This window comes from Pongo pygmaeus, chromosome 3 (genome assembly GCF_028885625.2).
Source record: "Pongo pygmaeus isolate AG05252 chromosome 3, NHGRI_mPonPyg2-v2.0_pri, whole genome shotgun sequence".
Taxonomy (NCBI): Eukaryota; Metazoa; Chordata; class Mammalia; order Primates; family Hominidae; genus Pongo; species Pongo pygmaeus.
In genome coordinates this window covers 182605666-182633576 of record NC_072376.2, presented here as the reverse complement: position 1 = coordinate 182633576, position 27911 = coordinate 182605666, and the positions used below count along the sequence as shown (strand labels likewise).

Genomic DNA, 27911 nt, shown 5'->3' with positions numbered 1-27911 from the left:
GAACTGTAAAACAGCCTCAGGCAGGTCCTTCAGGAGGTATTTCAGTGTATAGTGTATAGTTATCACAGGAGATGACAGCTCCATTCGTGTTACTGCCCTTGAAGACTTTCTAGATTGGAGGTGGAAGACAATGATATTGATGATCCTGACCCTCTGTAGGCATAGGCTAACGTATATGTTTGTGTCTTCAAGTTTATAAAGTGAAAAGGTTACAGTAAGATAAGGTTAATTTATTGAAGACATAAAATTTTTAAATATATTTAGTGTAGTCTATGTATACAATGTTTATAAAGTCCACAGTAGTGTACGCTAATGTCCCAGGCCTTCACATTTCACTCACCACTCACTCACTGACTTACCCAGGGCAACTTCCAGTTCCACAAGCTCCATTCATGGTAAGTACCTATACAGGTGCACCATTTTTAATCTTTTATATGGTATTTTGACTATACCTTAGTGTTTAGATAGACAAATATTTACCATTGTACTACAATCTTCTATAATATTGAGTGTAGTAACATGCTATACAGGTTTGTAGCCTAGGAACAATAGGCTGTACCACATGTCCTAGATATGTAGTAGGCTAATACCATCTAGGTTTGTGTAATTACACTCTATGATGTTCACACAATGACAAAATTGCCTAACAACACTTTTCTCCTAATGTATCTTAGTTAAGCAAAGCATGACTGTACTTCCATTCCCGTCCTGCCTGTCCTTTGTGGTATTGTTGTCGGGTCTTTTTCTACCACATGTTATAAATTTCACAATACATTTGTATTATTTTTGCTTAAACATTCGTTTATCTTTTACAGAAGTCAGAAATTGAGAAAGTATTTTATATTTACATGTTTACTATTTCTGACATTTTTTGTTCCTTTGTGGAGAATTCAAGTTTCTATCTGGTATTCTTTTTCTTCCACTTTAAGAACTTCCATTAACACTTCTTACACAGCCCTGTTGATGATGATTTTTTTTTTTCAGATTTTGTTTGTATGAAAGTGTTTTTATTTCACCTTCATTTTGAGTGGATATTTTCACTAGATATAGAATTATATTGTCTTCTGGGTTGCATTGTTTCTAAGAAATATGTGAGCTTTCTTATCTTCATGTATATAGAGTATCTTTTTCTCTGGCTTCTTGTACAGTTTCCTTTTTATCACTGGTTTCTAGCATTTTGATTATTAAATGCTTTGGTAAGGGTTTTGGGGAGTAAGGTTTTTAGAGTAAGGTTTTATAGGACTAGCAGTGTGGTAGGTTTGTTTACATCAGCATCACCACAAACATGAGTAATTCATTAAACTATGACACTACCATGCCATTAGGTGGTGAGAGGAATTTTTCAGCTCTTTTATAATCTTATGGGACCAATGCTGTATATGGGGTCTGTAATGTGTGTGTTTATCCTGCTTTGGGGTTCATTGATCTTCTTGGACCCTTAGGTTTATACTTTTAATTAAATTTGGAAAAGTTTTGGCTATTATTTCAATTAACTATTTTTTCTCTCTCTCTACTACCTTTTCTGTGCCTCCAGTTACATATATGTTAGACTCTTTGATACTATTCCACGGGTCACTAAGATTATGTTCATTTTGTTTTCAGTCTTTTTTTCTCTCTATACTTCATTGTGGATAAATTCTATTAGTATGTATTCACGTTTACTTATCTTTTTTCTGAAATAATATACTATTAATCCCACTCAGTGAAACTTCTATTTCAATATTGTATGTTTTATCTTTAGAAGTTGTTTTTGTATCTTTCATTTCTCTCCACATTATGTTCATGTTTATCCTTTAATACGCCATTAAAATAGCTGGCTTAATATCCTTATGTGCGAGTTCCATCATCTCTGTATCTTTTTCTGTTGACTTATTTTTCTACTGGTTATGGATCATATTGTCCTACTTCTGGGTGTGTTTTATAATTCTTTATTTGAAGGTGGACCTTGTGAATGTTATATTCCTAGGTCTTTGATTTTTTTGTTATTGCTATCTTCCTGTAAAGAGTGTTGGGTTTAAGTTAGTCAAGTTACTTGTGGATCTATTTTATACTTTTAAACTTTGTTTTTAAGCTTTGCTAGGACAAGTGTAAAGTTGTCTTCATTCTAGAGCTAGTTCAACTTATTTCCAAGGCATGACCCTCTAGGGCCTCCACTGTACATCACAGGTGATCTTGAGGAGACACCTCCCTCTCGGTCAGTTTGATCATCTCCTACCTGCATGAGCTCTGAGCATTGTTCAGCCTACAACTCCCTAGTTGTTTTGGCCTAGCTTTGTGAAGTTTCATTCTGCATATTCATGGCCTGTGCTCATCAAAGACTCAAGAAAACTACCTTGAGAAATTTTGAAGTTTTTTTTGTTTTATTTTAATGAATCTCTCTTTTCTAGTTCTACCTCCCTGGACTTTGATCTTTGTCTCATCAGTCTAGCAAGGCTGCACCCAAAGTCCAGATATTTTCTCCAGGCAGAAAGCCAGTTTAGTGGTAGGGTTTACTTCATTCATTTTCCTTCTCACAGGGATCACAGTCTTGTGCTGCTTATTGTTTAATATCTAAACACAATGTCATGTATTTTGCCAGTTTTCTAGTTGTTTCCTGTGGGAGTTAAGTCTGGCCATTGTTACTCTCTCATGGCCAGAGCTGGAAGTCTCCAGAAGATAAATGTGATATTTCAAGGCTATGTCCTGGGCCTTCTCTGTTTGCATTTGCTTCCCAAGTAATCTGACCCCAAGGCTTTAAATATAATTTATATGCTGATGATACTCAACTTTATTACTCTAGTTCTTTCCTACAGATTATTCATCTATTTCATCAGTCTACTAGTCATATCAACCAATTGTTTCCTAACTTCTCTTCCTAATTCTGTGGCTGCCTGTGTGAAATCCATTGTCCAAATAGAAACCAGAAGTCTTTTTTAATATTATAAATTATGTCAAATCACAGCCATGCTTAAGACTCCAGTGGCTTTCTGCTGCTTAACTAATATTCAGACTCTTTACCATGGTCTACAAGGTTTCATGTGGCATTGACTGCCTCTCTGTCTGACCTCAAAATATTTTTCTCTAGCTCATTCTAACATTTTCCCTTGATACACCACTCCCTTTCCTGCAGTAGAGTTTGCACTTGCTGTTACCCTGGCCTGAAATGAGCTTCTCTTTGTTCTTTTCAACTGTGACTCATTATAGTCTTTCAAGTGGGGCCTTGGCTTCATTTCCATTTCTAGTAATTGCCATCCCAAGTAATGTCAGACATCATCATCTTGGCCATCAGGTTGGAAAATTACAGTTATAGGACATGCTACTATAGCACATACAGGAAACTCTAATATAGTAGTTGTTAGCTTTTCAGCTTCACTTATTACTGTGATTTTATTTAAAGTATATTCATGAATGCACTTAATCTTTTTTTAATATTAGAGACAGGGTCTTGCTCTGTCTCCCAGAATGGAGTGCAGTGGTGCAGTCACGGCTCACTGCAGCCTCAACCTCCTGGGCTCAAGCAATCCTCCCACCTCAGCCTCCTGAATAGCTGGGACTACAGGCATGCTTCACCATACCTGGCTGATTTTTAAATTTTTTGTAGAGACAAGGTCTCGCTATGTTGCCCAGACTGGTCTGGAACTCCTGGGCTCAAGCAATCCTCCCACCTTGACCTCTCAAAAGTGCTGGAATTACAGGTGTGAGCCACATGCCCAGCCACGTGTGCTTAAGCTGAATCTTTGAGTACCTCTGATAACATCAAGACATTTATGTATCTGTGATACCTAATGTGAGGATTGTTAACCAGTACACCAAAGATCTGTCTTAAATAAGATATGCATTAATATATCTTTATGCTGTCAGTTTACTTTGGTGAGTAGTATAAGAAATTCTCTAGAAGACTTTTGTATTTACCTTGAGGATGTTGTTGTAAATCTTATCTACCACACCGTTTGAGAAGGAACAAATAAGTGAAAACACTTGTAATGCCTTATGATAATTCCTGTAATGGAGAGATGAATGTGGTATAGTGGGACCACTAAAGAGGAAATGGTTAAGTCTGTCCTAGAACAAAGAAAGATTTCTGAAAAAGTTCGCATGGTGGATGAGACATGAGAACATTTAAAGCAAAATTAACTGTCATGAACATGAGATAGCACAGTGTGTTTGAGGCATTACAACTAGTTCTTAGTAACTCAGATGTGCAGGAGGTAAGATTCTGGTCATTCTTGTCCTTAAGCAGATGTCCTTAGTTTTCGAATCTGTGGGATCTTTTCCCCGTTTTCTAGAAAAAGTCTCTCTTTTTTCTGAATAAAGTAATACAATGTCTTAAAGAGATAAAAGTGGAGCTGTTCTTGTGGCCCAAGTCCTCCCTTGTCCTCTTGCCCCTACCCCACCCTCCACCTCACAAGCAGTTCCTTAGTCACGTCTTTAGAGCCCTAGAATTCTGGGAATATGCTCTGGATCGTGATACTAAGGCATTCCTTTAATGTACTTTAAAGGACTCTTTTTGCAGAAACTAAGATGTAATGACAGTAAACTGAATTACGTGTTTAAGCAACCATACAGATAGTAGTTAGTGGCTTAGTTGATCACTGTAAGACTGGCAATCAGAGTAATGCTTTGATTGCCACCATTCATCAGCAGGGCTATAAGTGATGACCTGGAATAAGCACAGTTATTCCAGCAGACTGCCCTTCCTTTTATACTACGTATTTGTTTATACCCTGCTTCAGACCAGAAGAATTGATCACATCCAAATATATAGATTGTACTAGAGAATATGCATTACAAATCAGCAAGCCATTAGCGACTATTATACATAGTTTTAATATTGAGCATAAGATTTGTTTAAATGATAGTCAAAATGAAAAGAGAATTATAAACTATGCCATATTCCCCAGAGGAGAGAAATATATAAATTGTTCAGGGGAATAAATGCTTTCCTTGCTTCTTCCCTCTGTAAGGGACTTCTCTACTGGAGTTTTCTATAACAGCCAATAAATTCTGTAACCTATGATAACTTCAGTACTATTTGTACTGTAAATACAGTAGATGATTTTATAAGGTAGTTATAAAGTGACTTGCTAAAATGAGGTATCACACTTGGAGATCACTGAAGGTTAGTTTGTGAAAGGTCAAAATTAAATAGACTAAAATTGTTGTTTTCTCATGCTTTTGTTTACATAAGGACAGATTCTAGATTACCAAATGAATTAGCTGTTTGTCTTTGAAAAGTCACATTTTGCAATATAGCTTTTAATAGACTATTCAGTGGATGGCACTGCAAAGGCATGCCATGCAGTGCTCTATGTTGTTGGCTGATAACTTTGAAATCCAATGAGGCGGTGATACAATTGATAACCTATATAATGGAAAATGACTATAACTCAGACTCTAGTTTGGTTAGGTGGCCAGCTATTTTTGTTAAAGTAGGTTACAGAGCAATTTTTAATCAAAACTAGAACTTCTTCATGAAAACTTTTTTGTTCATTCACCATTTTGTTCATTCACCATTGATTAATGATCAGTTTGTTTTAAACCATACAGCCTTAACTCTAGAATTTTAATGTGGGTACCATGAAGAATGTTTGTCAAAAATACAGATTCTTACACCTCACAGCTAAAGGTATTTGTTTTAATATATCTGGAGCAGAGGTCAGGAATATGCATTTTTGGCACACATCGTAAGTAATTCTGCTGCTGGTGGTCCACATTCCCCACTTGAGAAGTACTGCCACAGATCACAGTTGACCTAATTGCAGCCTGGAAAGTGTTTAAAGTATGTTATATGTCAACCCTCCTTGACTGCTAAAAATATTAATAGTGCTTCAAAGGAATGTCTGATTTTGAGTGCTGTGCCTTTCTGATGAATTACAATTATGAACACTTTGTCAAATACATTCATAAATATTAAACAAGTTAATTTTCTATATAGGGTTATTGGATAACAACCAATAAAATTTTGGAAAGAGACTACTAATATGAGGTTTACTTCTTGGTGGTAATAAAAAAGAAGTACCAAATTTAAGACCATATTATCGGAGTAATACAGATTATACTGACCTTTCTGTTGTTACTAGTAGGATGTATGACTCTAACTCATTAAAATTTAAGCAAATAGATTCTAGATCAGAAAACAGCTTTGCATTGTTCACAATTATTAATATTTTTTATCTTGGGAAGTAGCTATGAACTAACATCTAATAAAAGTATGCTAATTATTAGTGTAATAGTAGCTGGCTAATAGTATGAATAGTATGCTATATACTGTTCAAGCTGCTTGACATATAATTACTTCTCACAGTGACCCTACGTGACAAATACTGTTTTTGTTCAGACTGAGTCTCGCTCTGTCACCCAGGCTGGAGTGAAGTGGCACAATCTTGGCTCACTGCAACCTCTGCCCTCTGGGTTCAGGTGATTCTTCTGCCTCAGCCTCCCAAGTAGCTGGGATTACAGGCACCCACCACCATGCCCAGCTAATTTTTGTATTTTGAGTGGAGACGGAGTTTCACCATGTAGGCCAGGCTCATCTTGAACTCCCAACCTCAAGCGATCTGCCCACTCGGCTTCCCAAAGTTCTAGGATTACAGGCGTGAGCCATCGCACCTGGCCATTAATACTGTTGTCTCCATTTTACGGATGAGGAAATTACAATGTAGAGAGGTGAAGTACATGGGGGATCAGTATAGATTTTGAAGGACGTATTAGTGACATGAAGTGACTGATCTAGTTTCTTACACAGAGACAAAAACTGATTAAAGGTCATTTAAATTTGTACTTTCTCTTTATCACTTATTTATTCGTAAAATAACTGTTGCCTGTGGTGAAGTACTTCCTGCATTGCCATCTTATATGAAAACTTGCCTGGAAAACTTTGGAATTTGTTGTAGAGGAATGTGGCACAAAATTTAGGTGCATTTGGGAGGCCGAGGCAGGAGGATCACTTGAACCCAGGAGTTTGAGAGCAGCCTGAGCAACATAGTTAGCCCCCACCTCTACAAAAACATTTTAAAATTAGCCAAGCATGGTGGCACACACCCACCTCTAGTCCCAGCTGCTTCGGAGGCAGAGGTGGGAGGATCGCTTAAGCCCAGGAAGTCAAGGCTGCAGTAAGCCGTGTTCATGCCGTCACGCTCCAGCCTGGATGACAGAGCATGACCCTGTCTCAAAAAAAAGAAAAAATTAGCTGTAATATTTAAATATTAATAACTATAGTTTGAAGGAGTAAAGAGTTGCTTTAAAAAAAAAAAGTGACATAAACTAAATTAATACCACACACCTATGGTGTTAAGTGAACACAATGGTAGAGTTTATAGCCCACAAATCAGAACAGTCTGAAAAGTTTGGGTCCTTATATTTGTTCATTAAGTGAACTTCATCAAAGAGACATTCAATCTCAATCTCCCTCTCTCTCTCCTTGCCTCCCTCTTTCCCTCTCTTTCTCCCTCTCTCTTCCTCCCTCCCTCCCCCCACCACCCCTCTCAGTCTTATTCCAGCAGAGACCTATGGCTCCTGAAACATAGATAAGCCTTTCTCCTTTCTGTTGCCACAACTGTTCTCTGGTCTTGTGGTGATGACTTTTCTACATTCAGAATTCCCAGAGTCAGGATATTTTTCTTCCCTAAAAGTATCATAAGGCAAGGACTGGATCTATTTTCAATCACCATTATATCCTCAGCATCTAATACATGTTTAATGCCCAATAAATTCTATCTGTGGATAGAATGTATTCATCAGTTAGGGACTTTTTACATGTGGTTGCTTTGTACCTTACCAAATGTAGCTTTGTTTTGATAAAGGTATAGGCCAAAGAAGTCCAATAGTAGAAGATAATGGTGAAGCATGGTTTAAAGTTCATTCTCTACCATAAAGCTTTCCTTTTCTTTGTCCTGTTAGGGAGAATTCATCAGTGATGGGTTTTGATTAAAAGCCTTTTACAAGGAGGCTTTTAAAAGTAGAAATCAGTCTAGGGAAACACTGTTCCACCTTCAGAAGAAACAAAGGTAGAACAGGTGATAAGCAGTTTAAAGCCAGTGATACAGTCTTGTATTCTTCTCTAAAGAACAACTGTTTCTTTAAAAGTACAAACTGGTTAAGCCTGTTTGATTGTCCTCACAAGTGGATACAGGATGAATTTGTGGAGTTCCCCACAAATTCTCACTCTGAGTCAAGCTATTGTAAGGCAGATTCATTTAGTCAACAAATATTTATTAAATATTTGCTATGTGCCAGGTACCACTCTAAATGCTAGAGTTACAGTAGTGAGGAAAACTACTGCTCATGGAGCCATTCTAATTGGAAAATATAAATGATAAAATACATGATTATAAATAATTGGAAAAATTGAAGCAAGGCTGGTGAAGAAAGTTTGTATACATGAGCCCCGTTTCTCCTCCTTATCTGGAGCCTGCTAGTCAGGTATGAAGGTATTCCTCAGAGGCTACTCCTGGCTGGGATACATGCCTTCATAATGCAGTGAATGGTCTGTAGGCCAACATAGATTTGTAAAGATTCATATCAAAACTTTGCATTTGTTGTGATTTTATAAAGGGAAATTATCAATATATTTTTCCAATGGAATTTTTAAAAATAGTAACATTTTCAAGATTTGATTAATTTATAATCCCATGAAATCTGAAGTAGGTTGAGATAGAGAATTACCTGCTAACTCCACTTCATTTGCAGCCAGTTAAAATGACATAAAAGTCAGTCATGGCGGTGCACAGTGGCTCACGCCTGTAATCCCAGCACTGTGGGAGGCCGAGGCAGGTGGATCACCTGAGGTCAGGAGTTTGAGACCAGCCTAGCCAACATGGTGAAACCCCATCTCTACTAAAAATACAAAATTAGCCAAGTGTGGCGACACATGCCTGTAATCCCAGCTACTCTGGAGGCTGAGGCAGGAAAGTCGCTTGAACCCAGGAGGCAGAGGCTGCAGTGAGCCGAGATTGTATCATTGCACTCCAGCCTGGGCAGCAAGAGCGAGACACCATCTCAAAAATAAAAAATAAAAATGTCAGTCATGACCACTGAGGACTAAAAAAAAAAAAAAAAAAATAGAGTCAGATAAAGATCATAACATCAGTTTTATTTTTGATAAAGCTCTACTGGAAAATGTGGCTTAGGTTTGGCCTAAAATCATCCCTCTCAATATTTTCCTCCAGTGACTAGTCCTTGGAATCTGAAGAACAAACTTTCTTAACCCACAATAAGAGCTTTATATCCATCAAGCTCCAGTAGCAGGAAGACTGAGAGTGAGACCTATCTTGTCCCTAGAAAGCAGGCGTAGGCCTGAGCTATTTGTGCTCACTACAAGGCAACAGAAGGGAAACAGGATACGCACGCACACACTGTGGCAGGCAGATCTGAGAAAGAGAACAGGAAGGACACACACTTTATTGTCAGTGCCCTCTTGCAAATTTGCCTTCAATCAGCTCGTGTTTCTTCACTTTAGGGGATAGTCAATAAGGGATGGAGAGAGATCAGATGTGTTCTGTGGATAGGGAGTGGGACAAAAAACTGATCTCCTTTATGAAAACTTGAGAATTTCTTGTTAAAGCAAATGCAAAGTGGCAAAAAATGATTAACCTATAATTCACATAAATAGCACATGTACCTTAGATGTCTTTTGATTTGTTAAAGTATTCCATTATTAGATAATGTCCATAATTTTTGTCTTTGGGAAGTGTTCCTAATTTTTAAATTAATGTTTTAAATCCATTTTGAACCTGATGTATTGGTTGAAGTAAGCAGATATTCACAGTGGTTATTCTTAGAGAGCAGCAGCAGCAGCATTTAATTGCAGTAAACAGAGGCTAAACGAATGTGCCCATCATAAGCCATTTGGTAGTGTAACTAGAATACTACTACTTCTAATTTTATATGAAAAATACTGAAGTTCAAAGAGTGTATTAGAATTACTATGAGTAGAATTTTTTAGTTGAAGTTCTGTTAATGCAAGTAATACTGAATTCATTCACTATGTTATATGTTTCTCTACATCTCTGAAAAAAAATAGAACTAACCAGCAATAAAACTGAAGGAAACATTTTAAGGTTTCCCAAAATTTGGTACTCTTATTTGAACTTATAATGATACCAAATGCTAGATGTGTAAATTATCATGTAACAATCTTGAAAAAAGAAAATACTATACATGAAGATCTCGGCCAGTGTGTTATAGATGAGTTGTTATTTTCAGAAAGAGTTCTTTTTGTGGATGTTAAAACTATAGAATATTGTTTAAACAACATAGAATAGTAGAATCAGAATTATAGAACTGAAAGTGTTCTTTTATAAAATTCTCTTGACCAAGGATGAATAACCTGTTTCAAACTTACCAGTCTAGTATGCAGAGTCTACAAGGAACTCAAACAAATAAGAAAAAAACAATCCCATCAAAAAGTGAGCAAAGGGCATTAATAGACATTTCTGAAAAGAATATAAACAACAAACATATGAAAAACTGCTTAACATCACTAATCATCAGGGAAATGCATATTAAAGCCACAATGAGATACCACCTTACACCTGCAAGAATGGCCGTAAAATTTTTTCTTTTCTGTATTTTTTGAGGCAAAGTCTCGCTCTGTCGCCCAGGCTGGAGTGCAGTGGTGTGATCTCGGCTCACTACAACCTCCACCTCCTAGGTTTAAGCAATTCTTCTGCCTCAGCCTCCCAAGTAGCTGGGATTACAGGTGCATGCCACCACACCTGGCAGATTTTTGTGTTTTTAATAGAGACAGAGTTTCACCATGTTAGCCAGGCTAGTCTCAAACTCCTGACCTCAAGTGATCCGTCTGCCTCGGCCTCCCAAAGTGCTGGGATTGCAGGTGTGAGTGAGCCACTGCACCTGGCCAAGAATGGCCATAATTAAGAAGTCCAAAAACAGTAAGTGGCCGGGCGCAGTGGCTCACGCCTGTAATCCCAGCACTTTGGGAGGCCGAGACAGGCGGATCACAAGGTCAGGAGATCGAGACCATCCTGGCTAACATGGTGAAACCCCGTCTCTACTAAAAATACAAAAAATTAGCTGGGCGTGGTGGCGGGCGCCTGTAGTCCCAGCTACTCAGGAGGCTGAGGCAGGAGAATGGCGTGAACCCAGGAGGCGGAGCTTGCAGTGAGCCGAGATCACGCCACTGCACTCCAGCCTGGGCGACAGAGCAAGACTTCATCTCAAAAAAAAGAAAAACAATAAGTAAAACAATAGATGTTGGCTTGGATGTGGTGAAAAGGGAACACTTTTACACTGCTAGTAGGAATGTAAATTAGTACAACCGCTATGGAACACAGTATGGAGTTTCCTTAAAGAGCTAAAGGTAGAACTACCATTCGATCCAGCAATCCCACCACTGGGCATCTACCCAAAGGAAAAGAAGTCATTATATGAAAAAGACACACACACACACGCATGTTTGTAGCAGCACAATTTGCAATTGCAAAGATATGGAAATGACCTAACTGCCCATCAACCGAGTGAATAAAGAAAATGTGGAATATACGTACCTTGGAAGACTACTCAGCCATAAAACGGAATGAAATAATGTCTTTTGCAGCAACTTGGATGGAGCTGGAGGCCATTATTCTAAGTGAAATAACTCAGAAATAGAAAACCAAATAGTGTATGTTCTCATTGATAAGTGGGAACTAAGCTTTGAAGACACAAAGGCATAAGAGTGATATAATGGACTTTGGGGACTCGAGGGGGGAAGGGTGAGAGGTAGATGAGGGATAAAAGACTGCACATTGGGTACAGTGTACACTGCTCGGGTGTTGTGTGCACCAATATCAGAAATCACCACTGAAGAACGTATCCATGTAACCGAAAATCACCTTTACCCCAAAAACTATTGAAATAAAAAAAATCATTTGTATTGTTTAAAAGATGAAAAGGAAAAATGAAAATAAATAAATCTATAGGGAAAAAAGCCTCCAAAGCCATGGGGGAGTAGGTGGGGGGACTTATTAGTCTATCAAGGAGTACTGTGAACATGAAGGGCTTATCCAGTTGATAGTTGTCAGATTAGTGGGTTGGTATAAACCTGTTCCAGGAGGTAAGTTGTCAAATTACATGACCACTTGAAATTTCTTTTGGTTAGCAAAAGGAGTAAACTAGAATTGAGTTTATTTTACCAGGGCCAGAATGTATCTCAGCCTAAAAAATATTGCATTATTTTATGTAGTAACCCCAAATTTAAGTATATAATGCATATGTGCTGTTTATTGATTAGCAGGTACCTAAGGAAACCATTTCTGGTACATATTGGTAGTTTATAATATACGTGGTCCAAACCATTAAAATAATAAACAAGGAAAGTGTGAATTCTACAGACAGTGGGAAATTCAGCAGAAGAAATACTTCCAGTACCATCACTAAGTGATTTAACAAGCAGTGTACTTTTACCAACTTGTAGTTCATAACAGTTTTTCCCTTGAGTGTGAGAACATTTAAATTATGTTCAAATAATGGAAATCTTTTTCATTATTCTCAAAAACAGATTGTACCAATAAAATTGGCCAAGTATATAAATTTTCATTAATATGCTAAACATTGTGTTTTCCTCACAGGCTCCCATCTGGTGAAGAGTTCTTATCAGTGCCTTAGTAGTCATGTTTCAAATCTCACAGATTCCTTTAGGGTTAACCCAGCTGTGAGAGTTATGTATGTAGTTAGTTGTTTCGTAGCCCTGTCTATCTATCACATTCTAATTGTTGAAAGGTTGTTGGACAGAGGCTATTTCTATTATCCCTTATCCAGTACAGATTCACATTTTCAACACCTCAACTGTGCTTTTTTTCTTTCCTGAACTCAGTTGGCTGAGTTTCTTCTTACTGTTCCTACAAATTATGCTCAGCGTTGACATCAAAGTGCTTGTCCTTCCTGCCTTCTGTTCTAGTGAGAAAGGTTCCACTCACAGTCCCATGGTCAGGGAAGCACTGATAGGCTTCTCTCTGCACTGATTTGAGGCCCCTTATTTCACCAGTATGTGGCTAATCAGCAGTTCCTACAATTGAGTGATACAAGGGGCCATCAATTACATGTGGTGGCGCTTAGCCAAACTTCAGACTAACATGCTGCAGCACTTGGGCGAGACTGTATGGGGCAAGTTGACCACAGGAAGATGAGAGGAACACTTAGCAGAAATACCATGAAAGCGGAACAAATGGGTCGTGAGTGAGAAGGAGAAAACAGGTAGTTTCTAGCACTGCCTGATTCCTGACAGATTTCCAAGTCCATTCCATGTTTATACCTAAATAAACACTTCTCCCAGTTTTCAAAGGTGGTATCAGGGAATTCCTGTGCTAAAACCCAAACATAACTCACAAGTTTAGTTTCCTGTGAAAAAAGACTGAGCTGAAATTCAAGATAATTAGGTTCTAGCTTTATGCAAGTCACCTTTGGATCCTCTAGCTCTAAAAATATTTTTATATATGTATTTATATTTATATTTATGTATATATGTAGGTATGTAACAAAATTGTGATTAGTTCTAGTTTTCTCCCATTTTTATGTTTTAATTATCTTTCTCCTAATAAGAAATTTGTTGATTTTTATTTTAGTTGTTAAGGACATGTTCACTTCCAGATCTCTCAAAGCTGTTCAGAACCCTTATGGATGTTCCCACCGTAGGAGATGTTCGTCAAGACAATCTTGAAATAGATGAAATTGAAGATGAAAACATTAAAGAAGGACCTTCTGATTCTGAAGACATGTAAGTATAATGTCATTAGTAAACAGCATTAAAAGAGTTTCTGAATTTACATGTAAAAAAGAGGGGATAACTTACCTAGCTCTTTTTTTTTAATCATTCACCTCTGCTTTTATGTCTTCTGTGTATTATTTTTATCTATTTTAAGAGACAGGGTGTCACTCTATCACCTAGCTGGAGTGCAGGCTGGACACAGTGGCTCACACCTACAATCCCACCACATTGGGAGGCCAAGGCAGGAGGAATGCTTGAACCCAGTAGTTTGAGACCAGCCTGGGCAACATAGTGAGACACCATCTCTACAAAAAAATTTATTTTTTCTTTTGAGATGGACTCTTGCTCTGTCACCCAGGCTGGAGTGCAGTGGCATGATCTTGGCTCACTGCGACCTCTGCCTCCCAAGTTCAAGCGATTCTCCTCCTCAGCCTCCTGAGTAGCTGAGATTACTTGCCACCACACCTGGCTAATTTTTGTATTTTTGGTAGAGATGGGGTTTCACCATGTCGGTCAGGCTGGTCTCAAACTCCTGACCTCAAGCGATCTGCCGACCTCGGGCTCCCAAAGTGCTAGGATTACAGGCATGAGCTACCACGCCTAGCCAAAAAAATTTTTTTAAATGGCCAGGTTTGTTTCCACATGCCTTGTAGGTAGTCTCAGCTACTCAGGAGGCTGAGGTGGAAAAATCACTTGAGCCCAAGAATTTGAGGCAGCAGTGAGCCATGATCATGCCACTGCACTCCAGCCTGAGCAACAGAGTGAGACCCTGTCTCAAAAATGAAAAATAAATAAGCTGGAGTGCCCTGGCATGATGATAGCTCACTGCAGCCTCCAACTCCTGGACTCAAGCAATCTTCCCACCTCACTCTCCCAAATAGCTAGGATTACAGGCCTGGGACTGGCCAAGTTAATTTATTATTGCAGAAAAATAAATTGATAAATTTAGTGTAGCCTAAGCGCATACTGTGTTTATAAAGTCTGTAGTAGTGTATAGTAATGTCCTATGATAAGTACCCTGTAAAGTTTACCATTTTTTATCTTTTATACAATGTTCTCCCTGTACCTTTTCTATGTTTAGATATATTTAGAATAGACAGATAGCATTGTGTTACAGTTGCTTCCAGTATTGAGTACAGTCATATGCTGTACAGGTTGGTAGCTTAGAAGTAACAGGCTCTACTATATAGCCTAGGTATGTAGTTAGCCATACTGACTAGGTTTGTGTAAGCACATTCTATGATGTTAGCACAACAATGAAATTGGCTATACCAATGCATTTCTCAGAATGCTTCCTGTTGTTAAGCAATTCATGACTGTGCTCTACCGTTTCCCAGGAGAATGACCAGAAAGCTCCACATCTACCTCCTGCCATGTATGATTTCAAAGCCATGGCAATGGGGAGTTAGCAGGTAGACCACTTTTGTTCGTGTGTGTGTGTGCACATGTGTCAGTGCACACATGTTTTATGCATGTAATTGGATTGTTTTCACAAAATTGCTTTCTTTGTGATTCATGGGGAATCCTGAATCTAGGAGAGAAATTTAACAAGCAATACCTCTGAGAGCTGTGAGGAGTGATAGCCCCTTAGATTGTGCACATGTACTCTAAAACTTAAAGTAAAATAAAAAAAAATTTTTTTTCCATTAAAAAAAAAAAAAAAAGAACCTTCCTTTACCTTGTTCAGTGTTGGTCAGCCCTCTCAACCCCCTCAGACAAATGTTACACACTTTTTGGGGTAATAAAACCAGAGTTTCCTAGAGTAAGGTGAGAAGGTACAGTGTGTTCAAATCACCTGGAGAAAAAGTTATAAAATATTAGAAATTTTATAATTTATTTTGTAATTTCTTTGAACTTGTTTCTGCTTTTTACTTTTACCTTTGGGAAGAACTTGTATTTTGATCTGATTGAAAGTATTATATCACTGTCATAATGTTTTCTTCTGTAATGAGTTACGTAGGATCGATGCAGCTGGCACATTTTATTTTCTGGTTTTTGGTTCTTTTTTAAGCCTTGCCCTTGCTTCTTAAGTTTCTGGTGAAACTTCATTTTTAAAAGATTGCCTTTTTCATTTTTCCTAGAGTTCTGTAGATTTTTACTAATGACCTTACAATCTAGAAGAAAAGTTACCTTTTTACTTTTGTTTCTTCTGCTTGACTGTGGTCGTTAAACACTGAAATATGTGTTCTTATTAATCCTATTGGAGAACATAACAACAGTCAGGATTTCTATTGTTGATAAACTGCTAACTACAATTTTTTTTCCCGAAAAATTTATGAAATCATTTCTTTTTATTTGAATGAACTACAGGTTACTTGTGGCTTGTGTTCTTTTATTTTTTTCTTTCTTCTAAGCTGCTAAGTTTGTGTTATGCATGTGTTCTTTTAATGAACAATTGATGACAGAATTTTATTTTAAAACTTAAGTTAGAAGCCTTTAGTATTAATTGAAAAATTTGAAAACCAAGTTGTTTTTAAAGTACGTTATTTCATATTGTTATAGGGATATTTCACTTGATGTTTGTCTTTGGAAAATTATTATTATTATTATTTTTTGGTCTAAACTTTAGTCAAGGTTTTATAAGAAAGCCAACTAAAAACTGAATTCAAGACCAGATTTTTTTAAGTACCTTAAAGTTTTTTGGTGCTCATTTAGTAAAAGATCTTAATCTTCTCATACTTTCTTACAGTGGCAAGCTTAGCTGCCTCAATTGAATACCATCTGCAGAGGGCACTAATTCCTCTAGGCCAGCCACTAGATGATTTTATGAACAGGTCAATATTTACTCATTGTAGTAATGGTACATAGCAGGTGTGCATGCTACGTTGATCTTTTTTTTATAATAAAATTTTTTTTGGGAGATAAGGTCTCACTCTGTCGCCCCGGCTACAGTACAGTGCTGCAATCATAGCTCACAGCAGCCTTGGACTCCTGGACTCAAGCAGTCCCCCTGCCTCAGACTCCCTAGTAGCTAGGAATACAGGCTCATGCCACCACGCCTAGCTAAGTTTTTTGCAATTTTTTTCTAGAGAGGTCTCGCTATGTTGCCCAGGCTGGTCTCAAACTCCTGGCCTCAAGCAGTCCTCTTGCCTCAGCCTCCCAAAGGGCTAGGATTACAGGCATGAGCCACTGCACCCAGGCTAAATTAGTCTTGTAATTATATATTAAGTTAAATGCTACTAGTGGGATGATTCAAGAAGTTAGACACTATTTTCTCATTCTAATTAGATGCTTTGCTTTTCTATAGCTCCTACAAGTCAAATTATAGGAGTTTGTATGTATAAGTACAAAATAAAGATATTTCTACATAAAAAGATTATTTACTCTTTCTATTAACGGAATTTATATTGACAGTCTTACACAATAGTGTTTATATTTTAGTTCTTCAGTAAATATTTGATTTGAGTCTAAACTTTTAGAAAGGCCTTAATTAGCCCTTGTGTCCTGTTAAGCATTGCCTTCCTGATAGATGAAATCCTCGGCTTAGGTACATAATCTCTTTTAGAAGTCTTCAAACATGTAAAACATCAGTTAACTCCTTTAGTCCACAAACTTTTCCATTTAGAGTCCATGTTAGGAGAAAGAAGCAAATCATAAGAGGAAAAAAAATTTTCTGAGTATGTTTCTCGGATATTACAGAAGTGGTCAAAGACCTAGATTTCAGTGCTCTGTCATTTACTGACTATGTGGCCTTGACCAAGTCATTTAAACATTTTGGTTCATAGTTTTCATGTCTCTAAAGTGATTTTTTGTGGATAAAATTTGAGTAATAGGATAAAACTGTTTAAAAAACAAAAGTTCTATATAAATGTAAGGTATTATTTATATATTTATATAAGTTATTTCATTCCAGCATCTATAATCCCATGAAAATAGAATTAATATTCTGACCAATACTTTGGAAACAAAATTCTCCAGTGAAGAATTATGATGGTTGGTATAGGCTAGTTATACAGAAAATCTATTTATTATGTATTTTAGAACATTTTTAAGAATAAGCATCTAAAGATAAGATTTCTGGTGACCATTTTATCACTGGGTCATCCTGTTAACATGAATATAAAATTTCCCAAGTATTTCTATTTCTAAAAGTTCAAACGCCCAATGGGCATGTATATGGAAAGCCTTTTGTATAGTGTCTAGCTATTAGCCACGTGGATATTTTGAAAATTACAAAATTCCATAAAAGAGAAAATAATTTACTATTATTTGTTTTAGAGAAACTTCTATAGTCTGGCCTGTTAAAATATCAAAACATTGTTTCAGAATTTAAGCAATGAGTAACATTGATAGTTATGTGATTCTCTTTGGCAAGTTGGGATCATTTTAAACAAATCATCTTCTGGCTTATATATTCCAGAATATGTGTTGTGTGATATATTTATCAGTTGTATTCATCCTCAACTTACTGGTGAAAAACAATGTAGGCTTTTTCCAGATTTTTTGTTGTCTACTATTAGGATTTTTTAAGAAGTGCCTACATATTGAGTAGAAGTAAAATTTCAGTATGAGGTAGTTTTAGTTGTTTAACTTGGTAAATTTCAGTATGTTTGAAACTTTTAGTTATACTTTTTAAATTTCAGTGTGTTTGAAGAAACTGACACAGATTTACAAGAGCTGCAGGCCTCGATGGAACAGTTACTTAGGGAACAACCTGGTGAAGAATATAGTGAAGAAGAGTCAGTCTTAAAGAACAGTGATGTGGAGCCAACTGCAAATGGGACAGATGTGGCAGATGAAGATGACAATCCCAGCAGTGAAAGTGCCCTGAATGAAGAATGGCACTCAGGTGCATGATCAGAGTTTTGGACCTTTTTCTTTTTCAGTTTACAAATATTTCAAGTAGAGTATATTTTTCTAATCTCTGCTATGAACCATTTCCAACTTTAAATACAACTGAAGCATGCCTCTGGGTCTCTCCCCTTTTTTCATTCTTTTTCTTTTCATACAAATGTGTGATTTTCCATTTTTTTATTAAATTTTTTATTTCTTTCCTATTATGTCAATGCTTTTTTGAACCATTTTTATTCTAATCTCCATTTATTGACTGATTTTTCCAGTAATAAAGATAATAACGTTGTTTTCTTGGCATTCTATATTTTAGAAAGAGCTTCTGCATATATTAATCAGCAGGGTTAATACTGAAAGCAGTTTTTAAAGTACTAAAAACTCTTTTCGTAAATTTGTAAACTTTCTCTTTCATAATATTACCCCTAAGATGCATAGAAAGTGTGTCTGTTTCAATAACTATATTATATTAATTTAGGAAGAAAAGCTAAAGTGAAAAGACTAAGTAATTTTTTTTCAAAGTATGTTGAGCATGTACATGACAAAACATATTGGCCATTTATACTTTCTAGGTGCTTTCCTGAAATGTAATGATGTGTGTCTTAGGTTGTCTACCTTCTGCAGGCTTTTCCATGGTATTTACCGTGTTTATTACCAACTTTTGAAAACACTAGTTAGGGTTAGCTGCTTCAAAGCAAAACATGGAGGTGTGCTTTTTCCACTTTTTTTTTTTCATTTAAGTAACATCTCTAGGAGTGTTTTGATTCCAACCTGATTTATGTTTTATATCTATAAAGGAAAAGTAACATTCTTGTTTAGACAGATTTATACATTTTTTTTTACCAAATAAAGGACAAATACTAAAATGACAAAAACTGTTTATAATAAAAGTAGAAGTAGTCTATTTCAATGGCATTATTCATTTGTCATGGAATTTTAGTCTATTAGGGTATGAGTTATTCGGTCTTTTTAAATCAAATCTCTATTTTAATTTTGGTTTTTAGATAACAGTGATGGTGAAACTGCTAGTGAATGTGAATGCGATAGTGTCTTTAACCATTTAGAGGAACTGAGACTTCATCTGGAGCAGGAAATGGGCTTTGAAAAATTCTTTGAGGTTTATGAGAAAATAAAAGTAAGTGAAAAGTCAATTAAAACACTTAAAATGTGCTATGTTTGAAGGTTAAAGAAATGTTGATAATCTGTATTGGTCATTAAATTTATTATAAATAAAAAGTGAAGTCTACAATTAGAGAAAGTTATTCAAATACTAATTTATATTTGGGAATTTGGTATAGGCTATTCATGAAGATGAAGATGAAAATATTGAAATTTGTTCAAAAATAGTTCAAAATATTTTGGGAAATGAACATCAGCATCTTTATGCCAAGATTCTTCATTTAGTCATGGCAGATGGAGCCTACCAAGAAGGTAAGATTTCCTCACATGTCTGTATAATTTTCAGTAAATGTGAGAAAAACAAGATGATACATGTATATGAATCAGCTTACATCACATCCATTTTGTGAAATCTACTTGGGAACTATATAACTTTTAAGCAACAATAAAATTAACTTTCTCATGTACTTTTACTGATCTGTCATATACTTTTACTGACTTAAGTCCTTTAAGTCCATATTTTTAATTTAATTTACAAGTAACCTTTGAATGAGATTTTTAAATATCTTGCTAGATAGATTTTTGGACAGCTCTAGCAATTAGAATAATCCTAGCCAGGTGCCATGGCTCATGCCTGTGATTCCAGCTACTTGGGAGGCTTAAGTGGGAGGATGGCTTGAGGCCAGGAGTTTGAGACCAGCCTAGACAACATAGTGAAACCCTATCTCTACACACACAAAAATTTTTAATTAGCCAGGCATAGTGGTGGGCACCTGTAGTCCCAGCTACTCAGGGGACTGAGGTGGGAGGATTGCTTGAGCCCAGGAGTTTGAAGCTGCAGTGAGCTGTGATTGTGCTACTGCACTCAGCCTTGGTGACAGAGCCAGACCCTGTCTCAAAAAAAAATAAAAAATAAGATTATAAATTAGAATAATTCATTTTTTTGTTTTTTTGAGACAGAGTCTTGTTGCCCAGGCTAGACTGCAGTGCCGTGATCTTGGCTCATTGCAACCTCCACCCCCTGGGTTCAAGTGATTCTCTGCCTCAGCTTCCCAAGTAGCTGGGACTATAGGTGTGCACCACCACACCTGACTAATTTTTGTATTTTTAGTAGAGACAGGGTTTCACCATGTTGGCCAGGCTGGTCTTGAACTCCCGACCTCAGATGATCCACCCACCTCAGCCTCCCAAAGTGCTGGGATTACAAATGTGAGCCACTGTGCCTGGCCCTAGAATAGTTCTTATCAAGGATGTAGTATTAAATGTTTTTTTTGTGTGTGAGATGGAGTCTTGCTCTGTTGTCCAGGCTGGAGTGCAGTGGCACAGTCTCGGTTCACTGCAACCTCTGCCTTCTGGGTTCAAGTGAATCTCCTGCCTCCTGAGTAGCTTGGCCTACAGGTGCTATCACGCCTGGCCAATTTTTGTATTTTTAGTAGAGATAGGGGTCTCACCATGTTGGCCAGGCTGGCCTCGAACTCCTGTCCTCAAATGATTCACCCCTCCTTGGCCTCCCAAAGTGCTGGGATTACAGGCGTGAGCCACTGCACCTGGCAAAACTTTTAGACACAAAAAGCAATATGTAAAATTTTGAACAAGAATTTATTTCTAGATTATTTGCCCAAACATTAATTTTATTACTTTAAATGTTTAATTCATAGACTAAAATTGAGGGTTTTAAATGTTGATGCATAATTTTAGCAATAAAAATGTTTATAAAATGTATTTGTATTCCATACAAAATTTGTTTGCATATTCATACAAAAAAGTCTAAGATTGCGTTTAAATATATATATGTATATAGTAAGAGAGAAAATTAAGTTTTAAAAAAAGTTTGGGGAAGTCAACAAATTGGACAAATGAACATGAGCAGTATAACATGAAGCCAGGAATGAAGAATACAAACTTCATGTTCAAAAGGTTTCCACATTTTCTAAAAACAGGAAACAAATTTGGTGCTGGTCTTTCTCACAAAGCAGAAAACCTCATTAATTACATGAGTCACAGTATTCATGAGACAAAACATTTTCGTTGCTCAGAGGACAGCTATTTTTGGTATTGAAACCAAAGGAACAATTTTCCCATGATCTTTAAAAAGAGGGCACTATCATACAGTGTTCCTCAAACTTGAATAACATTTGGATCCCTTTAAGGAGCAAAAAATATTTTTTTCAGGCACAAGAATCCAAGGGTCTATAAACCCCAGTAAAAAAAAACTCAAGTCTTAGTGGTAGAAAATTTGTGTCAGTTGTGAATTATTACTGTAAAACAGATGTTGTATTTCTCTAAATATTAAAAAATTTTATCAAAATGAAAATATAAAAGGTAAACATTTTCTGGTACTTGTGGATTTCTTATTTTATTGAGAGCTTGGACTTCATTTTACAAAACAGTGCTATAATGGAATGAAAAGCATCCTCAGTAATTTTTACAATATTCAGATTTCATGAGGCTGTTTCTCATATGTCATGCTGTAAGTTAATGGCACGAAGCCAGAGGATGATTCCATTTCAGTAATTCTGTAGAGTGTATCAAACCAATTCTATTCATATTCAGACTATTCCATCTCCAGGCGGTTCTCCTTAAGTATTGTTTCAATAGAGCTTTTCATAAGTAATCAGCAACAATGTGCTTGGGGTTCAGTTTTGCTCAACAAGTATCTGGAGAGCTTTTAGTTTGCCTTGCCCCTTAAGTGGAGAACTGTAACAATCAACTTATTCACAAGGTAGAATTGACATCCTCTTTTGACAACTGAGTGGCTTCAAAAGGATATACGCCTACACAGAAGGCCATTTCCCCTGCAAAGGACCAAGAATCAGGCTAGGTTAATACACCACTCAGGAAGCAATATCAGATTTTCTCTAGTACACAAATGAAAAGGGAAAGAGAACCCCAGAGTTCTATATCATAAAGCCTGACTAATTCCTTCACCCTAGAAAAAATGTAAAGCAATTGAAGATGCCTACCCTGGCAATCTTTGCTAAAACTCTTAGTACATACCATTACAGCAGGTGTAGCTTAAAAAAAAAAATTTAGTACAGCCCGTAAAATATTGTAACTTACTACTATAGCTACTAAAGAAACTGGTTATAAAATGGATATTGAATTATGGGGCTGACTTGCTGTTTTGTATTGTTAATCATGAGAGTTAAATGAAATGACTAGATATAGATTTCATATTCATTGATTCAGAATAACTGTTTTGCAGTCCTTCTTATTGGAAGTCAGTAGAGCCCATATATAGCTGTTCTTTTTGATTTGGGGAGGTTTTTGGTGGGATTTTTTTTTTTTTTTTTTTCCTATGGAGACAGGGCCTTGCTCTGTCACCCAGGTTGGAGTGCAGTGGCATGATCTCAACTCACTGCAACCTCCGCCTCCTGGGCTCAAGCAGTGCTCCCACTTCAGCCTCCTGAGTAACTGGTACTACTGGCGTGAGCTACCATGCCTGACTCATTTTTGTATTTTTTTGGTAGAGATGGCATTTCACCATGTTGATCTCAAACTCCTGGCCTGAAGCTGTCCTCCTACCTCAGCTTCCCAAAGTGTTAGGATTACAGGTGTGACCCACCACACCCAGCCTACCTATCTTACAGATAGTTGTCCAGACAGCTATCTTTTAGGCCACATCTAGGAGATGATAAAGCCATGTCATCTGCATATGGTACTTACACACTTTTATTCTCTGTGTTGGGGAAAAGGGAGAGTAAAGAAGGGAAGGGGTAAGCAAAATCTTATCTTACTCACCCAAAAGTGACATCAAGTCATTAAGGTACAAGTTAAAAAGAAGACTGTCAAAAACACATTTCCGTTTTATTTCACTGGAAATTATATAAGTCCTGAAAAGACAGCCTCAGCTATTTAACTCTCCTGATACTGTTATGATGCAGGTTTGGTAAGCATCAATATCTTTAGCCATTGATAAAGTTAATGCTTTTTTGTCCATAGCTAGATACTATCCAGAGTCAGAAGTCAAATAGAGCTAATAAAATGTGTAAGCGATTTGATAGTATTCCTAATAAATTCTTCCACAAGGAGAGAAGGAGTGTAACAGCTGTGGCCAGTGGCAACCTGGCAGAGGCTACCATGTTCTCACATTGAGTATTAGCATTAGCGGCCCAAGTTTATAGATTCTTCTTCTTTTTTTTTTTTTTTTTTTGAGATGGAGTCTTGCTCTGTCGCCCGGGCTGGAGTACAGTGGCATGATCTCGGCTCACTGCAACCTCCGCCTCCCAGGTTCAAGCAATTCTCCTGTCTCACCCTCCCAAGTAGCTGGGATTACAGGCATGTGCCACCACACCTAGCTAATTTTTGTATTTTTAGTAGAGACAGGGTTTCACCATGTTGGCCAGGCTGGTCTCAAACTCCTGACCTCAGGTGATCTCTCTGCCTCGGTCTCCCAAAGTGCTGGGATTACAGGCATGAGCCACTATGCCTGGCCATTATAGATTCTTAAGAAGGAGACACATACCTTCTCTTCATATTCATTTTAGGTGGAATATTGGGCTGCGTTTATGTAATAAAATTTTATACATCGGCTAAAATGAATGAATTAAATTCCAACTATCAATATGGATAAGCCCCACAAACATGATGAGTTGAATAAGGAGAATATTACACCATTTATGTAGTGTTTCTAAACAATTTTATTTAGATGTGCATGTACGTAATAAAAATAAAAGCAAAAACCCGTGAGCGGGAAGAATACACATCAATTTCAGAGTACTGAAAATGCCCCTGGGGAAGAAGAGAAGGCAATAAAATTGAGAAAGGGTACTCTGCATCTGTAATACACTTTTACTTAAATAATCCAAACCACTATGGCCAAAAGTTACCTTTTGTTAATTCTACATATTATGGATGTGTGTGTTCATTACTTTCCTGATTATTTGAAAAGTAAGTAAATTATAGTACAGTGATAAGTGTTACCTTGGAAGCAATAAAATGTATGTAAGTTATAAAGTAATGATCCAACTACATTGATGGTGACAGGATAGATCTTCCTAGGGGAGAGGACATCAAAGTTGGATTCTGAAAGACGAATGGGAATTTAATGCAAATAAGTACTCATACATGGAAGTATGCAAAATGTAGTAGGGGAACTATAACAATTCAGTGTTCCTAAAGCATAAATTATAGGGGCAGTTAAGGAAGGTGGGGAATGAAATTTGGTAAGATGAGAAATATTTAAAAGGCCAGATCATGAAGGGCTTTGTAATCCACGTTAAGGAGTGTGGCTTCCATTTTGAGGCAGCAGGGAGCTAACGAATGTTTTAAGCAGTGCAGTGATTTGACATGACCCTTGGATTTTAATGAAAGATCACTTTTGCTAGAATGTGGAAGATAGTGCTTGCATATAAGATTAAGTTAACCAGTCTGTTTAATTCACTTGATTATAATCTTTAGAATTAAAAAAATTGAAAATAACAAAAATGCCTATAAATAGTAATGGTTAATTATGTCATATCCATTAAACAGAATACTGTGCAGACATTGAAGTCAACATAGAATATATCCATGATTTATTCTTTAACATTTTACTGTCAAATTTTTATCATATTGAAAATCTGAAAGAACTTTACAGTGATCACCCATGCACCCACCACCTAGATTCTAACATTAGCATTTTCTAATCTTACATTATCACTTATGTATCCACCTTTCCATTCACTAGGGTGTTTTCAGTGGAAAACCTATGTTTCAAAACTGCATTTTAGTGTAATTTTAAAAAGATATTTGTGTATGCATAGGAAAGCATTGTGGGAGGATTTATATAAAGTTAACATTGGTTATCTTTTGCTTATAGATGATTTTTGCTTCCCATTTTATTCTTCATTGTATTGTCTGAATATTTTACAATGAATGTGTGATAAAATAATTTTTAAAGTATGTTTAAAACTACATTAAAGCTCTTTTCCTTTAGCATGAACAAGAATGGGTTTTTTTAAAAGTTAGATACAGCTTGATTTGAAATGAAGTCAATTTTTTTTCTTTTTTCTACAGATAATGATGAATAATCCTCAAAATGTTTTTTAATCCTCAGCTATATGAAAGCATTTGAATTTGGCTTATCAGAATAACAAGCTTCAGTGGGAAATACAGCAATTATTTATTTAAAAAATCAGATTTAAGATGGACTTGCTTATTGCATGAAAAAGATGGAGAAACATGCCATTTTTCAATGAAGATTCTAATATTTTATCTATTTTGTTCATTGAATTCCATGGTTAAATCTCATAAAATATATACTTTATTAAATCATCCAACCAAAGCATAGGAAACATTGACCCAGAACCTGACTTAATGGTTTTGAAGATTTACTATGCAATAGGGTAACTTTGAGTTTCAGCAAATGTCTTTAGGTTGAAGGAATTACCCATGTCATGAAGGACCTGTCTGTGGTTTTTCAATGGAGTCTTTAAGCATGATTTTTTTTCTGTCTAGTACTTGTTTTCATTCTGGCCAGCAGTTCTACATTAAATCACCTTGTCAAGGGCTCTGTTTAGATCTATACATTTTGAAGATGAAATTTTTAGCCTTAAAGTTTATATTCTCAAGTCCTTTTACAATTAGTGTGTCTCCTGAACTAGCACACAGGCTGTAGAAACAGTCTTAGAAATCATTGAAAGATTTGATTATGAAAGAATAGCAAAATTATATTTCCTGACATATAAAAACTTGGTTTAATGCCTTTATTTCTCTTTAAGGACCAGAACCAGGAATACTATATCGAAAAATTAGTTTGTGGATTTAACATTGACCTAGCATATAGCTTAAAGTTGCTCTTTTGGTTTTTAACTTCTCCATACATAAGCTTCAAGGACAATAAGATGTTAAAAAGGAGGAAATAATTATTTTTATTTTGACACTGTGACAGTTTTGGTAACTAGGATCCTAGGGAGGGAAATGTTTGCCAGTTGAACTTCTTTCCGTTATGAGAGGATTTAGTTAGGTCATTAAGATGATGATCACACAGCTTCAATCACAATATGCCAAGTATAACCTGGTTTCGTTAGAGGTGTCTACGGTCCAGATGTTCTTCATAATAAAAGCAAAGTTTTTGAACCTCTGAGTACAAAGCAGGCTGGTTGGCATAATATGTAATTTGAAAAATAAAATCTTATCTTGCAGCACTATCAGTATATTGAATTTATTATGTATATTATTTCTAATATCCAAAACTAAATACTTGATTTTTTAATGTGTGTTTATTTTATGATATTGCTATTAAATTTTTATTATCTACCTGAAGTATATCGATTGTCTTTTATTTATTATTTTACTTTTCTCAATAGAAGGCTTTTACATCAAGCTGATAATACTTTTGTTGGTTTTGTACCTGATGATTTCTTTCTTCATAATGGAAGAAAATGAATTCTGTACTTTAATTCTTTACAATCCTGAAAGATGGGCATGATTTTGGGGAGGTTATGTGTTAATTCTTAAACTATTACAACTATTAGAAAAGGGTATAATATGGTAGAAAAAAATTGTTTTAGCCATATTTCAAAAGATGTTGTATGTGCAGGAATAAGGATGATCAATAGGATTTGTGCCATCTCCAGTCGATTAGCAGTGTTTGACTCTGGAGAGTTGTTATGGAAAGATTATGCCAGTGAGGAAAAGGGCTATTTTTCAGTAAGGTCTGTTATAAGTGTTGGAACTGACATGTGGAAGCATCTGTAGATTCATAAATGTTAGCATTAAATGGGCTATCGGGATAATTCTGTCTTTTCTCCATTTAACATGCAAGGATATTGAGTTGAACATGAAATTAAGTCACTTGTGTAAAGGGTCAGGGTCAGAGCAGTTTCTAGGTCTTACACTGTTATTAGTTGCACATTCTTATCTCCCCCAGAGAATCAAAAAGAATAAATTTGATAGGAATTTGGGAGGCTGAGGCAGGTGAATCATGAGGTCAGGAGTTCAAGACCAGCTTGGCCAAGATGGTGAAACCCCATCTCTACTAAAAATACAAAAATTAGCTGGGTGTGGTGCTGGGCATCTACAATCCCAGCTACTCGGGAGGCCGAGGCAGAGAATTGCTTGAATCCAGGAGGTGGAGGTTGCAGTGAGCCAACATTGCGCCACTGCACTCCAGCCTGGGCAACAGAGTGAAACTCTCGTCTCAAAAAAAAAAAAAAAAAAAATTGGTAGAAAATAGTACACCTGGCATTAATGCATTAAGAATTCTACAGGCCAGGCACACTGGCTCACACCTGTAATCCCAGCACGTTGTGAGGCAGAGGTAGGAGGATCACTTGAAGCCAGGAGTGTAAGACCAGCCTGGGCAACTGAGTGAGACCTCATCTCTACAAAAAAACCA

The 27911-nt window shown here is 36.6% G+C and overlaps 1 protein-coding gene across 12 annotated transcripts in view; it reads left to right on the top strand.

Annotated features, from left to right (window-relative positions):
• Nucleotides 1–26836, top strand: part of NEK1 (NIMA related kinase 1) — a 216646-nt gene extending 189810 nt beyond the window's left edge. For all 12 annotated transcript variants that reach the window (XM_054485170.2, XM_063664283.1, XM_063664282.1 and 9 more), the window contains 5 exons: nucleotides 13542–13693; nucleotides 18268–18473; nucleotides 19477–19607; nucleotides 19771–19903; nucleotides 25589–26836. In XM_054485170.2, the coding sequence (XP_054341145.1) occupies nucleotides 13542–13693; nucleotides 18268–18473; nucleotides 19477–19607; nucleotides 19771–19903; nucleotides 25589–25602 (636 nt within the window). In that variant the 3' untranslated portion in view covers nucleotides 25603–26836. The remainder of the gene's footprint in view (nucleotides 1–13541; nucleotides 13694–18267; nucleotides 18474–19476; nucleotides 19608–19770; nucleotides 19904–25588) is intronic.
• Nucleotides 26837–27911: the final 1075 nt, after the last annotated feature.